Here is a 15,457-nt window from a genome sequence, read left to right as displayed (position 1 = left end):
TCTCTAAAATTCTTTTGACTCTCCAATTCTGAATAAAAACACTGCTGGGTAGAGTATTTTTAGTTTGATATTTCTTTTTTTCCTGTTCACCTCTTTGAGTATATCATGTCACTCCCTTATGGCCTGCAAAATTTCTTCTGAGAAATCTGTTAATACACTAAGAGTGCCCGTGTATGTAATATGTTGTTTTTCCCTTGGTGCTTTTAAAATTCTATGGTAAGTTTTGTTGTTTTAATCATAATGTGTCTTGCTCTTGATTTATTTGAGTTTTTGTTTCACAGTCTCTCAGCATCTCTAGGTTAGAATAATTTTCAGCAATTATTCCTTTAAATAAGTTTTCTGTCCCTTTCTCTCTCTCTCTCTTCTTGTTCTCTCTTCTCTTCTCCCTGTAATGCAAACATCATTCCAATTGATGTTGCTCTGTGTATGTTCTAAACTGTCTTCATTTTATTTTTTCTCTTCCTTTTAGCTTCCCTGTTTGGCTGAGTTCCACTATCCTGTCTTCCAAGTTGCTGATCTGTTCTTATGCATCATCTGGTCTGCTGTTAAGCCTCTCTAGTATATTTTTTAGTTCAGTTATTGTGTCCTTCAGTTCTGTGACTTCTATTTGGTCCCAGTGTTGGAGGTGGTTCCAAGCAAGCCCTATCAGTGTGCCAAAGGGAGGGACCACTGTCAATATATGGTTTCAGACTAGTTGGAAGATAGATTCTCAGGCAGCAGTTATTTAAATATTGCAGTTACTTACAGTTCTGTGGGAACACGATGGACACCCCTGCTGGCTTACTGATGAAGCACAGTAGGTGTCCTCTTGACTAGTTGCAAAAATTGGAGATCTAGATGAGTGCATAAGCTCCTTTTGGGGGGTACCTGTGAGATATAGTGAGGCCAAAGAAGAGCACTGAGATTCCATTCCCCCAGCTTTGTCTCCCATGAGCTCCTCTGTAGCCTCTAGATATGAAACATGCAACTCAGGCTAAAGCTCCAGCACAAGTGAATAGTCCTTTTCCAAGGAAGACTTGGAAAAGTGTTTCGGGCAACTTTGCATGTTGTGCCTTGTGGGTAGTAGCCTGCTCAGAACTGTTTCTCCGATTATTTCAGTCCCATGGCCCTCCAAACAGTGGTTGCCTCACCACCAATGCTGGGTGCTTGAGGGGCATCTCCTGTGTGTATCGTGTTTGCCTGATAGACACAATGGGCTGTAGGGGAGTCCAGGTCTGGTGTGAGTGAACCAGCTATATGGGGGAGGGGTAGGAACATAGGGCAAACTCACGTGAATCAGGGCTATGGATGAGCACATAGTAGGAGCAGTGTTAGTCATTCAATCATGTTCAACTCTTTATGAACCTATACACTGTAGCCTGCAGGCTCCTCTGTCCATGGCTGCTCCAGGAAAGAAATACTGGAGTGGGTTGCCATTCCCTTCTCCAGGGGATCTTCCCCACCCAGGGATCAAACATAGGTCTCCTGCTTTGCAGGCAAATTCTTTACCATCTGAGCCACCAGGGAAGCGTGGAAGTCGTAGGTAGCATTAACAGTTCAAGCAGAAGCAGGAAGATAATTCAGTAATTAAACATAAAATACAGAAACCAGTTCTTCATCTCAATAAATGTGTCTTCTAACCTATGGTCATCAATATTTCATGCTTTAATAAATAGATGTATAGCATGATGAAGAAATATTATGCATATTAACAAAATACTTGGTTTGACATTTTAGTTACTCATTTTTATGTTTTTCTCTGACACTAAGATTCTATTGAGAGTAGCCTCAGAAGGGAGGTCCTAGATCCCCAAGCTGCAAGAGGAAATAAACTGCAAGTGGAAGACTTTTTATTTTTTCTTTTCTCTTCTAATCCTGTGTTGCCATGGAGACACCTGGTTCCACCAGAACTTAACTTTATCTCAAACCTTGAGCTGACCAATGTGTTTTTCTCATGGAAATGTATTTCTTAAGCTACATTAATGAACTAAGTATTTGCTTGGAAATCTGCCTTTCTTCAAAATTCATGTGAATTGTTTCATTGATATGAATAAAATAAAATAAAAATTCTGGGTGAGCCCAGGATGACTCACCTTGTGTGAATGCTTTCTCAAAATGCATGTTGTAAATGAGGGGCCTGGTGCAACTCTCTCAGTTTTGAGGCTTTCCTTTCTCTAGTTAATAGCTTGCTTATAGGTATATAACTCCTTGCTAAAAACTAGCAACGGGGCACTTTTTCTGCCCCCTTCTGATGTCTATGTCAGAAACTTTTTCTCTCTCTTTTATACTTTAATGAAACTTTATTACACAAAATAATCTCTGAGTAATTAAGCCTTGTCTCCGGCCCCAGATTGAATTCATCTCCTCTGGAGGCCATGAATCCTGGCATTGTTCATGTCTGGTAGCAGCAACCTTTCATCATTAGGTCAATTTAATCCCACTTATCTTCCCATGTAGTCATAACTAGGAGATATATATTTGATAATTTTTATAGTGACTATGTCGATTTAGTCAAAAGCTATGGTTTTTCTGGTAGTCATGTACAGATGTGAGAGTTGGACCATAAAGAAGGCTGTATGCCAAAGAATTGATGCTTTTGAACTATGATGCTGGAGAAGACTCTTGAGAGTTCCTTGGACAGCAGGAAGATCAAACCAGTCAACCCTAAGGGAAATCAACCCTGAATCTTTTTTGGAAGGACTTGTGCTGAAGTTAAAGCTCCAATACTTTGGCCACCTGACGTGAAGAGCCAACTCATTGGAAAAGACCCTGATACTGGCCAGAGAAGGGGGTGACAGAGCATTAAATGGTTAGATAGCATCACTGACTCAATGGACATGAGTTTGAGCAAAGTCCAGAAGATAGTGAAGGACAGGTATGCCTGGCATGCTGCAGTCCATGGGGTCACAGAGTTGGACACGACTTAGCAATTGAACAACAGCAACAGCATTTTAGACATAACCTAAAACCAAGAAAACATTTATAAGTGACAGTAGCATATTTGCAATATAAGTGCATTACCATTAACCTTTTTTTGACTGTAATAAAAGTACTTAAAATTAAGTTCTAGATTTTTGAGTCATTCATTTCAAAGACAATCATGTCAAATAAGCATATTGCTAGCTGCAGTATGACACAGCTACTAGATAAGCTCCCAGGACTTATCTAATAACATTCAAAAGAAATAAATATTTAGGAATACATTTTATCAAGGAGTTGAAAGACATATAGACTAAAAACTGTTAGAGACTGATGAGAGAAATTGAAGAAGACAAATAAATGAAAAGATTATCAAATGTCCACGGTTTAGAAGACTTAATATTATTAAAATATCCATACTACCCAAAGCACTCTACAGATCCATTGCAATCCCCATCAAAATTAAAGGCATTATTCACAATAAAGCTCAATAAAGTGAGTTACATAAAATGTGTATAGGAGTTAAATTCATACAAATGGAATTTCCAGGAAACAGAGAAAAGGAGGAAGTTCTCCTTCTACAATCTGATAAATAATATCAATTTCTGGCTCCCTTTATTTCAGTTCTGAAATCACAGTACTACTTCAGCCCCAAAACAGTTGGACCTTTTGTAGCTGCCATTTCAATGATTCTTTCCAGAGCACTCTTTATATCTTTGTTCCTCAGACTGTAGATGAAGGGGTTCAGCATGGGTGTGACCACAGTGTACATCACTGAGGCTGTTGCACTTGAGTGTAAGCTTTGGGTAGCAGCAGAGCTAAGGTACACTCCTAGGCTTGTACAATAAAATAAGCAGACCATTGAAAGATGAGATGCACAGGTGGAAAATGCTTTATACTTCCCTTGAGCTGATGAGATTCCTCTTATGGAGGAAACTATCTTAGAATATGAGTAAAGAATTCCAGTGAGGGTTAAAAAACCAAACACGCCAGCTGCAAAATAAAACAACATGTCATTAAAAAATGTATCAGAACAGGCAAGTCGGACCATCTGATTAATTTCACAGAAAAAGTGGGGAATTTCCAAGTCTGTACAAAAGGACAGCCGCAATACCATTAAGCTTTGTAACAAGGAATTCAGAGCACTCATCACCCAGGACACCAACACAAGCAGTCCACAGAGCTGGGAGTTCATGATGACCATGTAGTGCAGGGGATGACAGATGGCCACAAAACGGTCATAGGCCATCACGGTCAGGAGGAAGTCATCCAAACATACAAAGAGTATGAAAAAATACATCTGAATAATGCAGCCTTCATAGGTTATGGCTTTGTTCTGTGACTGGATGTTCCACAGCATCTTTGGGATGGTGGTAATGGTGAAACAGATGTCTACAAAGGACAGGTTGGAGAGGAAGAAGTACATGGGGGTGTGGAGGTGGGGATCTGAGCTGACAGCCAGGATGATGAGCAGGTTTCCAAAGACGGTGACCAGGTACATGGAAAGGAAAAGTCCAAATATGAGGGGCTTTATTCCTTGTTCCTCTGAAAATCCCAGAAGTAAAAATTCTGAAATTCTTGTTTTATTTCTTGATTCCATATGCTGGCTGTGACTCTGAGGAGAGAAGCAAATAATATGATTAATATTCACATGAACTTACATTAGTCACATATTCTAAATGCTACCACATGTACTTTTCAGTCAATACATTAATTTTGATATTCATTGTATGGATCTGGCTTTCTTTTTTATAATTAAATTTATTTATTTTTGATTGAATGATAATGGCTTTACAATATTGTGTTGATTTCTGCCAAAGATCAACATGGTATACCTATGTCCTCTGGCTCTTGAACCTCTCTCCCACCTCCCTCCCCATCCCACCCCTCTAGGTTGTTACAGAGCCTTGTTTTGGGATATTCTGTGTCACTTATGATATGGAATTTCTGTCCCAATCAGCTTTTTCTCTAAGGGGACAGGAATTTTATACTTTTAATAAGAAATCCTTCTTGTATGTAAGGAAAGTACATTGAAGTCTGGTCACATTTTGGGCACTAACTAGACTGTGAGTAATGGATGCGGAAGCACAAAAATCCCTACAATTCATTGATGGAGAAAATGTATATAAGGAAATAATAAAATTCTACACCACTTCAGATGAGGACGAGTGATATGACAACAATGGAAAACAAATCTAAACACGAGAGTGAATAATGCATTGTGGTTTTAATGAGTGTTTAGGCAAGACTGGCAAACAAGTTGACATTTGAACAGTGACTTCAGTTAAGAATAGGACGGACACACAGGGTTGTGTGTGGAAGTGTATGCCAGCAGAAGAATGGCCAGCACACTTATAAACAAAAATCAGAAATGAAAGAAGTGTTGTTACAACTGATTCCAGAGAAATACAAAGGATCATGAAAGACTACTATGAACAATTATAGGCCACAAATTAGAAATTTAAAGATTTCCCCCCCAAAGCAGCAAAATACAGTTTGTTCTCAAGTACATGTGAAATATTCTCCAGGATAGATGACATCTATCTATCAAGCCTTGGAAAATTTAAGAAAATTAAAATTGTATCAAGCATCTTTTCCGACCACAACCCTATAAGATAGATATCAACAAGAGGAAAAAGAACTGCTAGAAAAATGCATGGCACCTAAACAACATGCTACTGAAATAACCTGGAGATCACTAAAGAAATCAAAGAGGAAATTTAAAAAAATACAGAGATTCAAATGACAACAAAAACATAATGACCCACAACCTAGAAGATGCAGCAAAAGCAGTTCTAAGAGGGAAGTTTATAGTAATTCAATCACACCTCAAGAAACAAGAAAAGTTTTAAATAAACAATCTATTTGTAATGATAACCCTACATGCAAAACAGAAAAAGAGACACAGATGTACAGAACAAACTTTTGGACTCTGTGGGAGAAGGCGAGGGTGGGATGTTTCGAGAGAACAGCATCAAAGCATGTATATTATCTAGGGTGAAACAGATCACCAGCCCAGGTTGGATGCATGAGACAAGTGCTCGGGCATGGTGCACTGGGAAGACCCAGAGGGATCGGGTAGAGAGGGAGGTGGGAGGGGGGATTGGGATGGGGAATACATGTAACTCCATGGCTGATTCATGTTAATGTATGACAAAACCCACTACAATATTGTAAAGTAATTAGCCTCCAACTAATAAAAATAAGTGAAAAAAACACAATCTAAACTTACACCTAAAGCAACTAGAGAATGAAGAACAAACAAAACCCTTAGGTAGAAGGAATGAAACCATAAAGATCAGAGCAGAAAATACAAAATAGAATTGATGCAAGCAGTAGCAAAGATCAATAAAACTAAAAGGTAGTTCTTTGAGAAGATAAATAAAATTGATAAACCTTTTACCAGACTCCTCAAGAAAAAAAGCAGAGGACTCAAAACAACAAAATCAAAAATGGGGAAGGAGAAATTACAACTGATGCTGCTGAAATACAAGGGATCATATGAGAAGAACTTACTTAATGATATGAAATGCAAAACTTTTGAATCAGGAAATCTGGATTTGAATTTCAGATCTACCACTCCTTAGCTTTTTAAACCTGGAGAGTGCCAACTTAACCTTTCAAAATGTTAATATCATCGTTCAAATAGTGGGGAGAACAGTATCAATCATCCTAAGGTAGTTGACAGATTGAAGTTTTCCTGTTGGTAAATGAATGGTTAACACTTAGGCTAAAATGAGGCGCATTTTTTTCTGCTCCCCCAGTGTCTCCGTTTCTTCACTTCTTGGTCCCCAGTTTCACAGTTGTTGTTTTTTTTCCTATTCATTGTTGTCTCTTCCATCTGTCACTGACTGGCACCTCTCTAGCCCTGTATTCACTTTGATCCAGATAAATGTTCTATATTGCAAAGCTGATCCTCAAACTTCCTCTCCCCTTTGTGACATTTCAATGGAGAATGAAGACAAAATCCCTTAGCCTCAAACCTGAAGCCTGAATCTCTGAGACCTGTCTGCCAGCTCCACCTTCACATTGCCCTGCCCTCATCCACACAGATCTCACAAACCCTGAACCTGACTGACCGCTTCCCCTGACCCTGCAGCGCTGATGCTCAGTGACTTTACTCACCTGTTTCTCTCTTCTTGGAGTCTCACCACAGGTCTATTTGGAAGTTTTTACCTCCTTTTCATATCCAAATCTCCATCTACACTTTATGACTGCCAAGATTTATCTATTTTATGAAGCTTTATTTTCTTCTTAATATTTTCATAGGAAAAAGACACTTTGTGCACTTAATTTTGATAGAAGTGTTATCATTTTGAAAATTTTATTTATGTGCATGTCTTTTATCCATCACCAGACTGTGAGTTCCCAGAGGCACATGGCAATGCTATACTTGCTCACCACTCTTCCACATCAGATTTAGTTTGCTTGGAAAGGTACCTGAATAGATAACATATATTGCAAGAAAGAGTGAGGGAAGTTATTTTCAGAAAAATTGGCAATGATGAAAGAAAGCACAGAAGTGTGTCCCTCTGTATCCATGGAGCATTGGCTTCCTGCATATACCAAAATCTGAGGATGAGCAAGTCTCATATAAAATGGTGTAGTGTAGTCTTGCACATAGCCTACATATATCCTCAGTGTACTGTATTTTAAATCATCTCTATGTTGCTTATAATATCTAATAACAGAGAAATGTCCTGTAAATAGCTGTTGGTGCATAGTGTATTCAAATTTTGCTTTCTGGAACTTGCTGAAATTTTCTGGATAGTTTTGATTTGCAAATCGGCAAACCAACAGACGTGGAAGCTGTAGATATAGAGGATCAATTGTACTAACACAAGTAAGGAGGATATGTCAGAGAAATGTCCATATACTGAGATTGGGACCCATTAGGGTTTCAGACTATGATATTAAGAATCAAATAGAGTAGTACCAATAAGTTACAAAAGAAAAACTCAGAGATGATCACAAATGCATAGTAAGGGGGACATGCAAGGTTGTTGCATAGTTCTCTTTGTTTAGTCATGCAAGTGTGTGCATATTGTTGTATTTCTTTGTTTCTATGAGCAAGCATGCTGGACCACAAAATAAAGGCATAGATTTTAGATATAGTCTAGATCTCAAGAATCTACCTCAGTAAAGGCAAGACTAGTTTAAAAAGGGAAATCCTGGTAATGAGAGGTAAACAACATGAATGAGGAGCCCAATAGAAGAGTCAGGTTGCAGAAAGAATAAGCAGCAGTGTGGATTCTGAAGTGACCTCAGACTCTAGAGACCACACACTGACTGAACCTTTATTGCTCCACTTGCCTCACAGTGATATCTACCTTATCCTCCTGATCTGTTATTCCTGTACATATCCATGCACATTTGACCATGATTGCTTAATATAGTGCAATAGTGGGTGTGCTGGTCCTTATCTCATTTTTCTTTGTGACATTATTTTCCGCTATTATTGAGCTTTGGGTTTTGATCTCTTTTTTGACACATCCAATGGGTATACTCTAGACCTATGTTTCTTTGCTTGAGTAATTAATTAATGTAATTATTTTGGTTGTTACATAATATTTCATAATGTGACTGTGCTACTTACAATTTTGACTGTCTTTCATATTCTTAATCAATAAATTGCTACTAGGTCAATTATAGAAAAAATATGTTGAGATTGTTAAATTTAAACTATGGTTCCTATAAAAGGCAATTCCCACCACCCTCCTTGTTCAGCATGCAAAGTCCTCCTAGGTCATATTCCATAAAGTCCTACCAAGTCATATTCCATGAAGTCCTCCAGGCTATGAAGATTCATATATTTAAATGATTTATTTATGATTCATGCATTTACTTTATTGTATTAGGCCTTTCCTTGTTGTTTATAATCCAGAAAAGAGTCCCCATAGTTTCTTCATTTTTGTTGATTCAAAATGTGTGCATTTGTATAGAAAAAAGTATAGAAAAGAAAATTCATAAAATAAAAAAATAATGAGGAAAATAAAAGCAAGTCTAGTGGATTAAAATAATTATATTTAACGACATTTAATAAAAATTTATGACTGATTTCTGAAATAACACATCGAAGAGTAAAATTTTAATCACATCAACATGATTTTCTCATTAAAGAGTAAAATGACAAAGATCTAAGAATAAAAATTATAAAAATATACTTCTTGAAAAGCTGAAGGAACAGTATTTAATGTTATACTTTTCACCTATATAAACATAAATGAATTCCAATGAGAAAGAGGCAGTAGTTGGCTGAATGTAAAAGAATGTCTCCCACAAGAGGGGATGAGGTGATTGCTATTTTACAAAAATAGATCTCACCACAAAAGGCTAAAATGTAGCAGAAAGGAAAAGCAAATGTTTTAAGAAGAACACAATAAATATAAAAGGATGTTATTCCTAATAAGGATGCAGAAATCTTTCAAGTATAAAAAGTAGTAGGAGAAAACATAATGTGATTGACAGAACTGACCTCACAAACTTAGACCTCACTGTATATAGACATTTACCATATGGCCAGATTATATTTCAATTTAGTAGAAAAAGTTTGGGTTGTTAAATAAAACCTGGAGTAAATGGCTATCTATCTGGAAGAATATGAAATTGGTCCCGTATCTCAGACATCATAAAAAAAAAAAAAAATGAAGGGGTATACTCCCTCCAAAATTCCACTGAGCAAGAATGATCAGTAGAGATCATTCGGAGTGCTGAAAGTAATAGAAAAATGGGCAAGTAATATGTGGGCACATAGTAATAATAAGCAAACAGTAATGATATTCAATACATGTAAATTTTGCTGAAACTGTGCAGTAGTTTAAGAAAATGAGAAATGTGTTACACTCATCAGCCTGGTAAAAAAGAACTGTCATGGTGATTGAGGTTGGAACTTTTCAACTGGTAGCAAAAGCAATACTCTAGTTTTTCTGGCAGAAACACAAAGGATTACAAGATTGAAAAACAACCTGAAGACAGCAATAAATATTACAAATACAGATATTCTTATCCCAGGGATTCTCAGTTTCAGCACTGAATTTTCTAGGCCAGATCGTTCTCTTTTATGTGCTCTGTCCTATGCATTGAGGGATGTTTACGGTATCCATGGTGTCCACCCACCTCTCTCCAGCATGACAAAAATGTCCCTGGACATTGCTCAGTGTGTCCCCTGAGTGGGGTGGAGGGATTGTCTTTTATAGGAACCATGATTCAAATTTAACAGTCTCAACATATTTTTTTCTAGCATCGACATAGTAGCAATTTAATGGTAAAGAATATGAAAGACATCAAAAGTACAAGTAGCACAGTCACATTGTGAAATATTATGTAACAACCAAAATAGATACATTAATTAGTTAATCAAGCAAAGAGACAGAGCTTTTTGCTTTTCTCTGGGCTGAGTTTAATTGGCTTCCTTTGTCTCTGACCTTCTCATGCACTGTAACCTGGGTTGTTGGACTCACCTGGATGTTAACTCTGAGAGGTCATTCTCCAACTGGGAGTCTGAATTTTTCCTTGGATGGTAGATGATGGAGGCTAAGGCTGTCTCCCCAGACAAGACAGTAGGAAGGAGTGAAGCTACAGCTCCCCAGTTAGAGTTAGAATTCCAAACAAACAAAGGAAAAGAAAGGTCCCTTCCAGTCCAAGTTTATAAACACCGAGAGGCTACAGAGTAGAGATATATATTATGCCCTATATCTGCTCATTTCTCTCTAGTTATTTCAACCTTTAAACATATATTTCCCTTGTGGAAAACTGTTCTGGAAGGAAGGAAATTTTTCTTAATGATCCTCTATTCACATGAGACCAGGGTAGAAGTCAGGAGAATCCAATTTTGTTTTCCTTTTTTCACTCCTTCTCCATGAAATTGCCTCCTTTTGAGATCTCTAAATCTCCCAGTTCCTTATCTCAAATTTTCTCCAAGTGTAAAACTGAGGAACCCATCTGGATTAGGTTTCTTGTATCTTCAAAACATTGACTTGTGGTGGGGACTTACCTTCTGAATCTCCAGAAAATTTCTATGCTTTCAACAAGGTGTGTGTGTGTGTGTGTGTAGGGGGGAGAAACTGAGTTCTTTTGATAATAATACATGGGTTCTGCATGCATTGTCTTCCTAACACTTTTGCTGTATCAGTTAGGAATTTCATATCTATTTTTGAGCTATCATTTAGTTCTACATTATAAAATATTTGGTGGCTCAGATGGTAAAGAATCCGCCTACAATATGGGAGACACTGGTTTGATCTCTGGGTTGGGAAGATACCCTGGAGAAGGGAACGGCAACCCAGTCCAGTATTCTTGCCTGAAGAATTCCATGGAGAGGGGAGCCTTGTGGCTTCAGTCCGTGGAGTCACATAGAGTTGGACATGACTAACATTTTCACTTTCATAAAATACTTGCTCGTGATCTGAAATATATTTAGATCTTTTTTTTTTTTTTTTACTAAAGCCATAGCTTAGCATGTTATACAGATTTTTTAATTTATTATTTATAAATGTTTTATCTATGAGGAAGTACATTAAGAATTCCATTATCAACTGCAGAAAGGAGGCTTGGAGGGGTTTAGTGATCTGGCCAAAGTTAATATCTGAGTATGTGATGTGCCTTGACTATAAACATGTCAGGATGCTTCTCAACCTAGATGCCCATCAGCAGACGAATGGATAAGGAAGCTGTGGTACATATACACCATGGAATATTACTCAGCCATTAAAAAGAATTCATTTGAATCAGTTCTAATGAGATGGATGAAACTGGAGCCCATTATACAGAGTTAAGTAAGCCAGAAAGATAAAGACCAATACAGTATACTAACGCATATATATGGAATTTAGAAAGATGGTAATGATAACCCTATATGCAAAACAGAAAAAGAGACACAGATGTACAGAACAGACTTTTGGACTCTGTGGGAGAAGGCGAGGGTGGGATGTTTCGAGAGAACAGCATCGAAACATGTATATTATCAAGGGTGAAACAGATCACCAGCCCAGGTTGGATGCATGAGACAAGTGCTCAGGGCTGGTGCACTGGGAAGACCCAGAGAAATCGGGTGGAGGGGGAGGTGGGAGGGGGGATTGGGATGGGGAATACATGTAAATCCATGGCTGATTCACGTCAATGTATGGCAAAAAGCACTACAATATTGTAAAGTAATTAGCCTCCAACTGATAAAAATAAATGAAAACAAAAACAAAAACAAAAACATGTCAGGATGCTTCTGTCTTTCAAACTCTAGGATAGTGGTTCTCAACCAGAAAGGATTTTTCCCCTAGGATGTACGATGATGTCTGAAATGATGCTGCTAAACATCTAAAATTCATGGGAAAGAACTCCCAGAATAGCATCATCCTGCCCCAAATGTCAACAGTAAAGGGTTGAAAAATTTACTCCAGACAAGTTCTTCTCTAACTTCAATCTCTCTGGGAATCAACAACAATCCTACAACAAATGCAGAATCTGATTCAGCAGGTCCTGGTGTGCCCAGAGACTCTGAATATCTAGCAAGCTCCTGGATGACTTTGATGCTGGTAGTCCCAATCTGTGGATCACCCTTTGAGTAGAAAGACTGTCAGCCTGTGATACAGTCAGTTGTAGATAGTTTTAGTTCTTCTGCACCAAAAACTGACTTTGCATGTAATTTTGAAGGAATAACTTATTCACTCATTCCAGAGGCTGTGGTAAACCAACAGGTGTCTTTTATATAAGGGTTCTTGAATGACACAAAATGATCCACTTTTGAGAAAGATTCTGTAGTAGGCAGAATAAGGACCTCCAAAGTATTTCCACATCTCAATCCCAATTAACTTCAAATATGATATTTTTTGTCACAAGGAAAGATTCGTATTTCAGATTTATCAGGGCTCCTAAACAGTTAATTTAAGACAAAATTTAGTTGTGATTGAGCTTCTCTGGTGGCTCAGAAGGTAAAGAATCTTCCTGCCGATGCAGGAGACCTGGATTCTATCCCTCGGTCAGGAAGATCCCCTGGAGAAGGGAATGGCTACCCACTCCAGTATTCTTGCCTGGAGAATCCCATGGACACAGCAGCCTTGCAGGCTATGGTCCATGGGATGGCAAAGAGTAGGACATGATTGAGTGGGGATTTAGGACCCCTAAACACAGGCCACCTGTTCACAATGCCAGGTGTTCAAATGGCACCTCCTGTGTGTGCTGTGTGTGCCAGAAGTGTGCAGTTGGACTACAGGGGTGTCCAAGTCTGGCAGAACATCACCAGCTGTAGGTGGAGGGGCAGGAGCATAGGGCAAGTTCACCTGAAGCAGGGTCATGGATAAGCACATGAGTGGGGCAAACTCTCAGCGAGGCTCTCAAAGGAGCCTGGACCAGGGGAAGCCTTACCTACATCAGGGCCTAGGAAGATCATGGTGCAGGGCAAGCTTTCTGGCTTCAGCAGGGCTGCAGGAGTGCCTGAAGCCAGGTTAAGCCCACTGGTTACAGCAGGTATGTGGGTATCCACGGGCGAATGAGCCCTCCAAGGGCAGTGTGGCTGTGGGAGACACATGGGTGGGGCAAACCCACTGACCATAGAATGGGCATGGGAGAGTGTGGGGACAAGCTCTCGAGTTTTAGTGGGGCAAAGAAAGTGCAAATTCCAGGAAAACCTGCTGACTTCACAAGGTGAAGGAAAAACATGAAGATAGGGCATTCCATTGGCACAAGCTAGCAAAGTGGAGGGAGCGCAATAGTGGCACCTGCCGGTGATGAGCTAGCACGGTGGATTGAGAGCGCACACATGATGCCTGCAAGTGCCTCTGTTCCCGGAGAACATTTCAAGCCCCTGCACCCCCAGCAGATGCTTTAATTAACTATGAATCTCCTTTATACACCTTCTAGGTGCTTTTCACGTGGTGCTAGTAAAGAACCCGCCTGCCAGTGCAGGAGACATAAGAGATTCGATCCCCTATTCAGGAAGATCCCCTGGAGGAGGACATGGCAACCCACTCCAGTATCGTTGCCTGGAGAATTCCATGGACAAAGGAGTCTGGCGGGCTACAGTCTGTAGGGTAGCTAAGAGCTGGACGCGGCTGAAGCGACTTAGCATGCATGCAGCAGGTGCTTTTCAAACTGCTGCTTTTGTGCTGGGCCCTGGAGTCAGTGAATGTGCAGAAGCTTTTTCAGAGCAGACTTTCCCGTCCCTACCGACTTTAGGGTCTCCTGAAAAGCAGCTCCATTGGTGTTTAGATCCATGCACTTTGGTGACATCTCTTTGGTGTAGATCCCAAGGGCTCATGTGCATGATGTAAGGTACAAACCCATTTTACTTAGTGAAAATGTGAGATCCTGCCCACTGGTGGGTTACCAACACCAGTAGTGGGGTCTTCGAAGAGACCGCATCTCTGCTTCTCCTGCCATTTTTATGGGATCTTATAAGTCTTTGCTATGGAGGAAATATTCACCTAGGTTTTGGATCTTTTTCAGAAGAAATTGATCCACATACAGCTGTTGATTTGGTGTGTTCGTGGGTCATGGTGAGTTTAGAATCTACCTATGCTACCATCTTGAACCACCTCCCTAAACATTTAATATTAGCCAAATAAGACTCATTTCAAGCTTCTGATATCTGAACTGTAAGAGTATGTATTTGTTTACTTTAAGCAACTAGAGTTGGAGTATTTTACAATAGCAGTAGGAACATAATATAGACTTTTTTATATGGTAATGCAAGTTTCCATGTTACTCTTTCCATACATCTCACCTTCTGCTCTCCTCTCCCCATTTCCACAAGTTTATTCTCTATGTCTGTTTCTCCACTGCTGCCCTGTAAATAAATTCTTCAGTGCCATTTTTTCTAGATTCCGTATATGTGTGTTAGAACACAGTATTTATTTTTCTCTTTCTGACTCACTTCACTCTGTTTAATAGGTTCTAGGTTCATCCAACTCATTAGAACTGACTCAAATGTGTTTCTTATTATGGCTGAGTAATATTCCATTGTGTATACATACCACAACTTCTTTATCCACTCATCTGTCGATGGACATCTAGATTGCTTCCATGTTCTGGCTATTGTAAATAGTGCTGCAGTGAGCAATGGAATACACATGTCTCTTTCAATTTTGGTTTCCTCAGGGTATATGTCTAGGAGTGGAATTGCTGGGTCATATGGTGGTTTTATTCCTAGCATTTTAAGAAATCTCCATACCATCTTTCATAGTGGCTGTATCAATTTACATTCCCACCAACAGTGCACACCCTCTCTTTTCTCCACACCCTCTCCAGCATTTATTGTTTGTAGACTTTTTGATGAGGGCCATTCTGACCAGTTTGAGGTGATATCTCATTGTAGTTTTGATTTGCATTTTTCTAATAATGAGCGATGTTGAGCATCTTTTCATATGTTTGTTAGCCATCCGAATGTCTTCTTTGCAGAAATGTTTCTTTAGGTCTTTTTCCCACTTTTTGATTGGGTTGTTTGTTTTTCTGATATTGAGTTGTATGATCTGCTTGTATATTTTGGAAATTAATTCTTTGTCAGTTGTTTCATTTGTTGTTATTTTCTCCCATTCTGAGGATTTTCTTTTCACCTTGCTTATAGTTTCCT

The 15,457-nt window shown here is 39.0% G+C and overlaps 1 protein-coding gene across 1 annotated transcript; it reads right to left on the bottom strand.

The window, feature by feature from the left end:
• Positions 1–3,538: 3,538 nt before the first annotated feature.
• LOC122700882 (olfactory receptor-like protein OLF4) lies at positions 3,539–5,738 on the bottom strand. Its single transcript, XM_043913912.1, has 2 exons — positions 5,727–5,738; positions 3,539–4,513 (listed from the first exon to the last, which is right to left on the bottom strand). Exon 2 carries the CDS (start codon positions 4,496–4,498, stop codon positions 3,539–3,541), a length of 960 nt encoding a protein of 319 aa, XP_043769847.1. The 5' UTR covers positions 4,499–4,513; positions 5,727–5,738.
• Positions 5,739–15,457: the final 9,719 nt, after the last annotated feature.

This window comes from Cervus elaphus, chromosome 9, assembly GCF_910594005.1.
Source record: "Cervus elaphus chromosome 9, mCerEla1.1, whole genome shotgun sequence".
NCBI classification, from domain to species: Eukaryota; Metazoa; Chordata; class Mammalia; order Artiodactyla; family Cervidae; genus Cervus; species Cervus elaphus.
Note: the sequence above shows the minus strand (reverse complement) of the source record. Positions and strands in the feature narration are given on the sequence as shown.

Bases quoted from the DNA above. Each gene is read 5' to 3' on its own strand.
- LOC122700882 (XM_043913912.1), bottom strand. From the start codon at position 4,498: ATGGAATCAAGAAATAAAACAAGAATTTCAGAATTTTTACTTCTGGGA.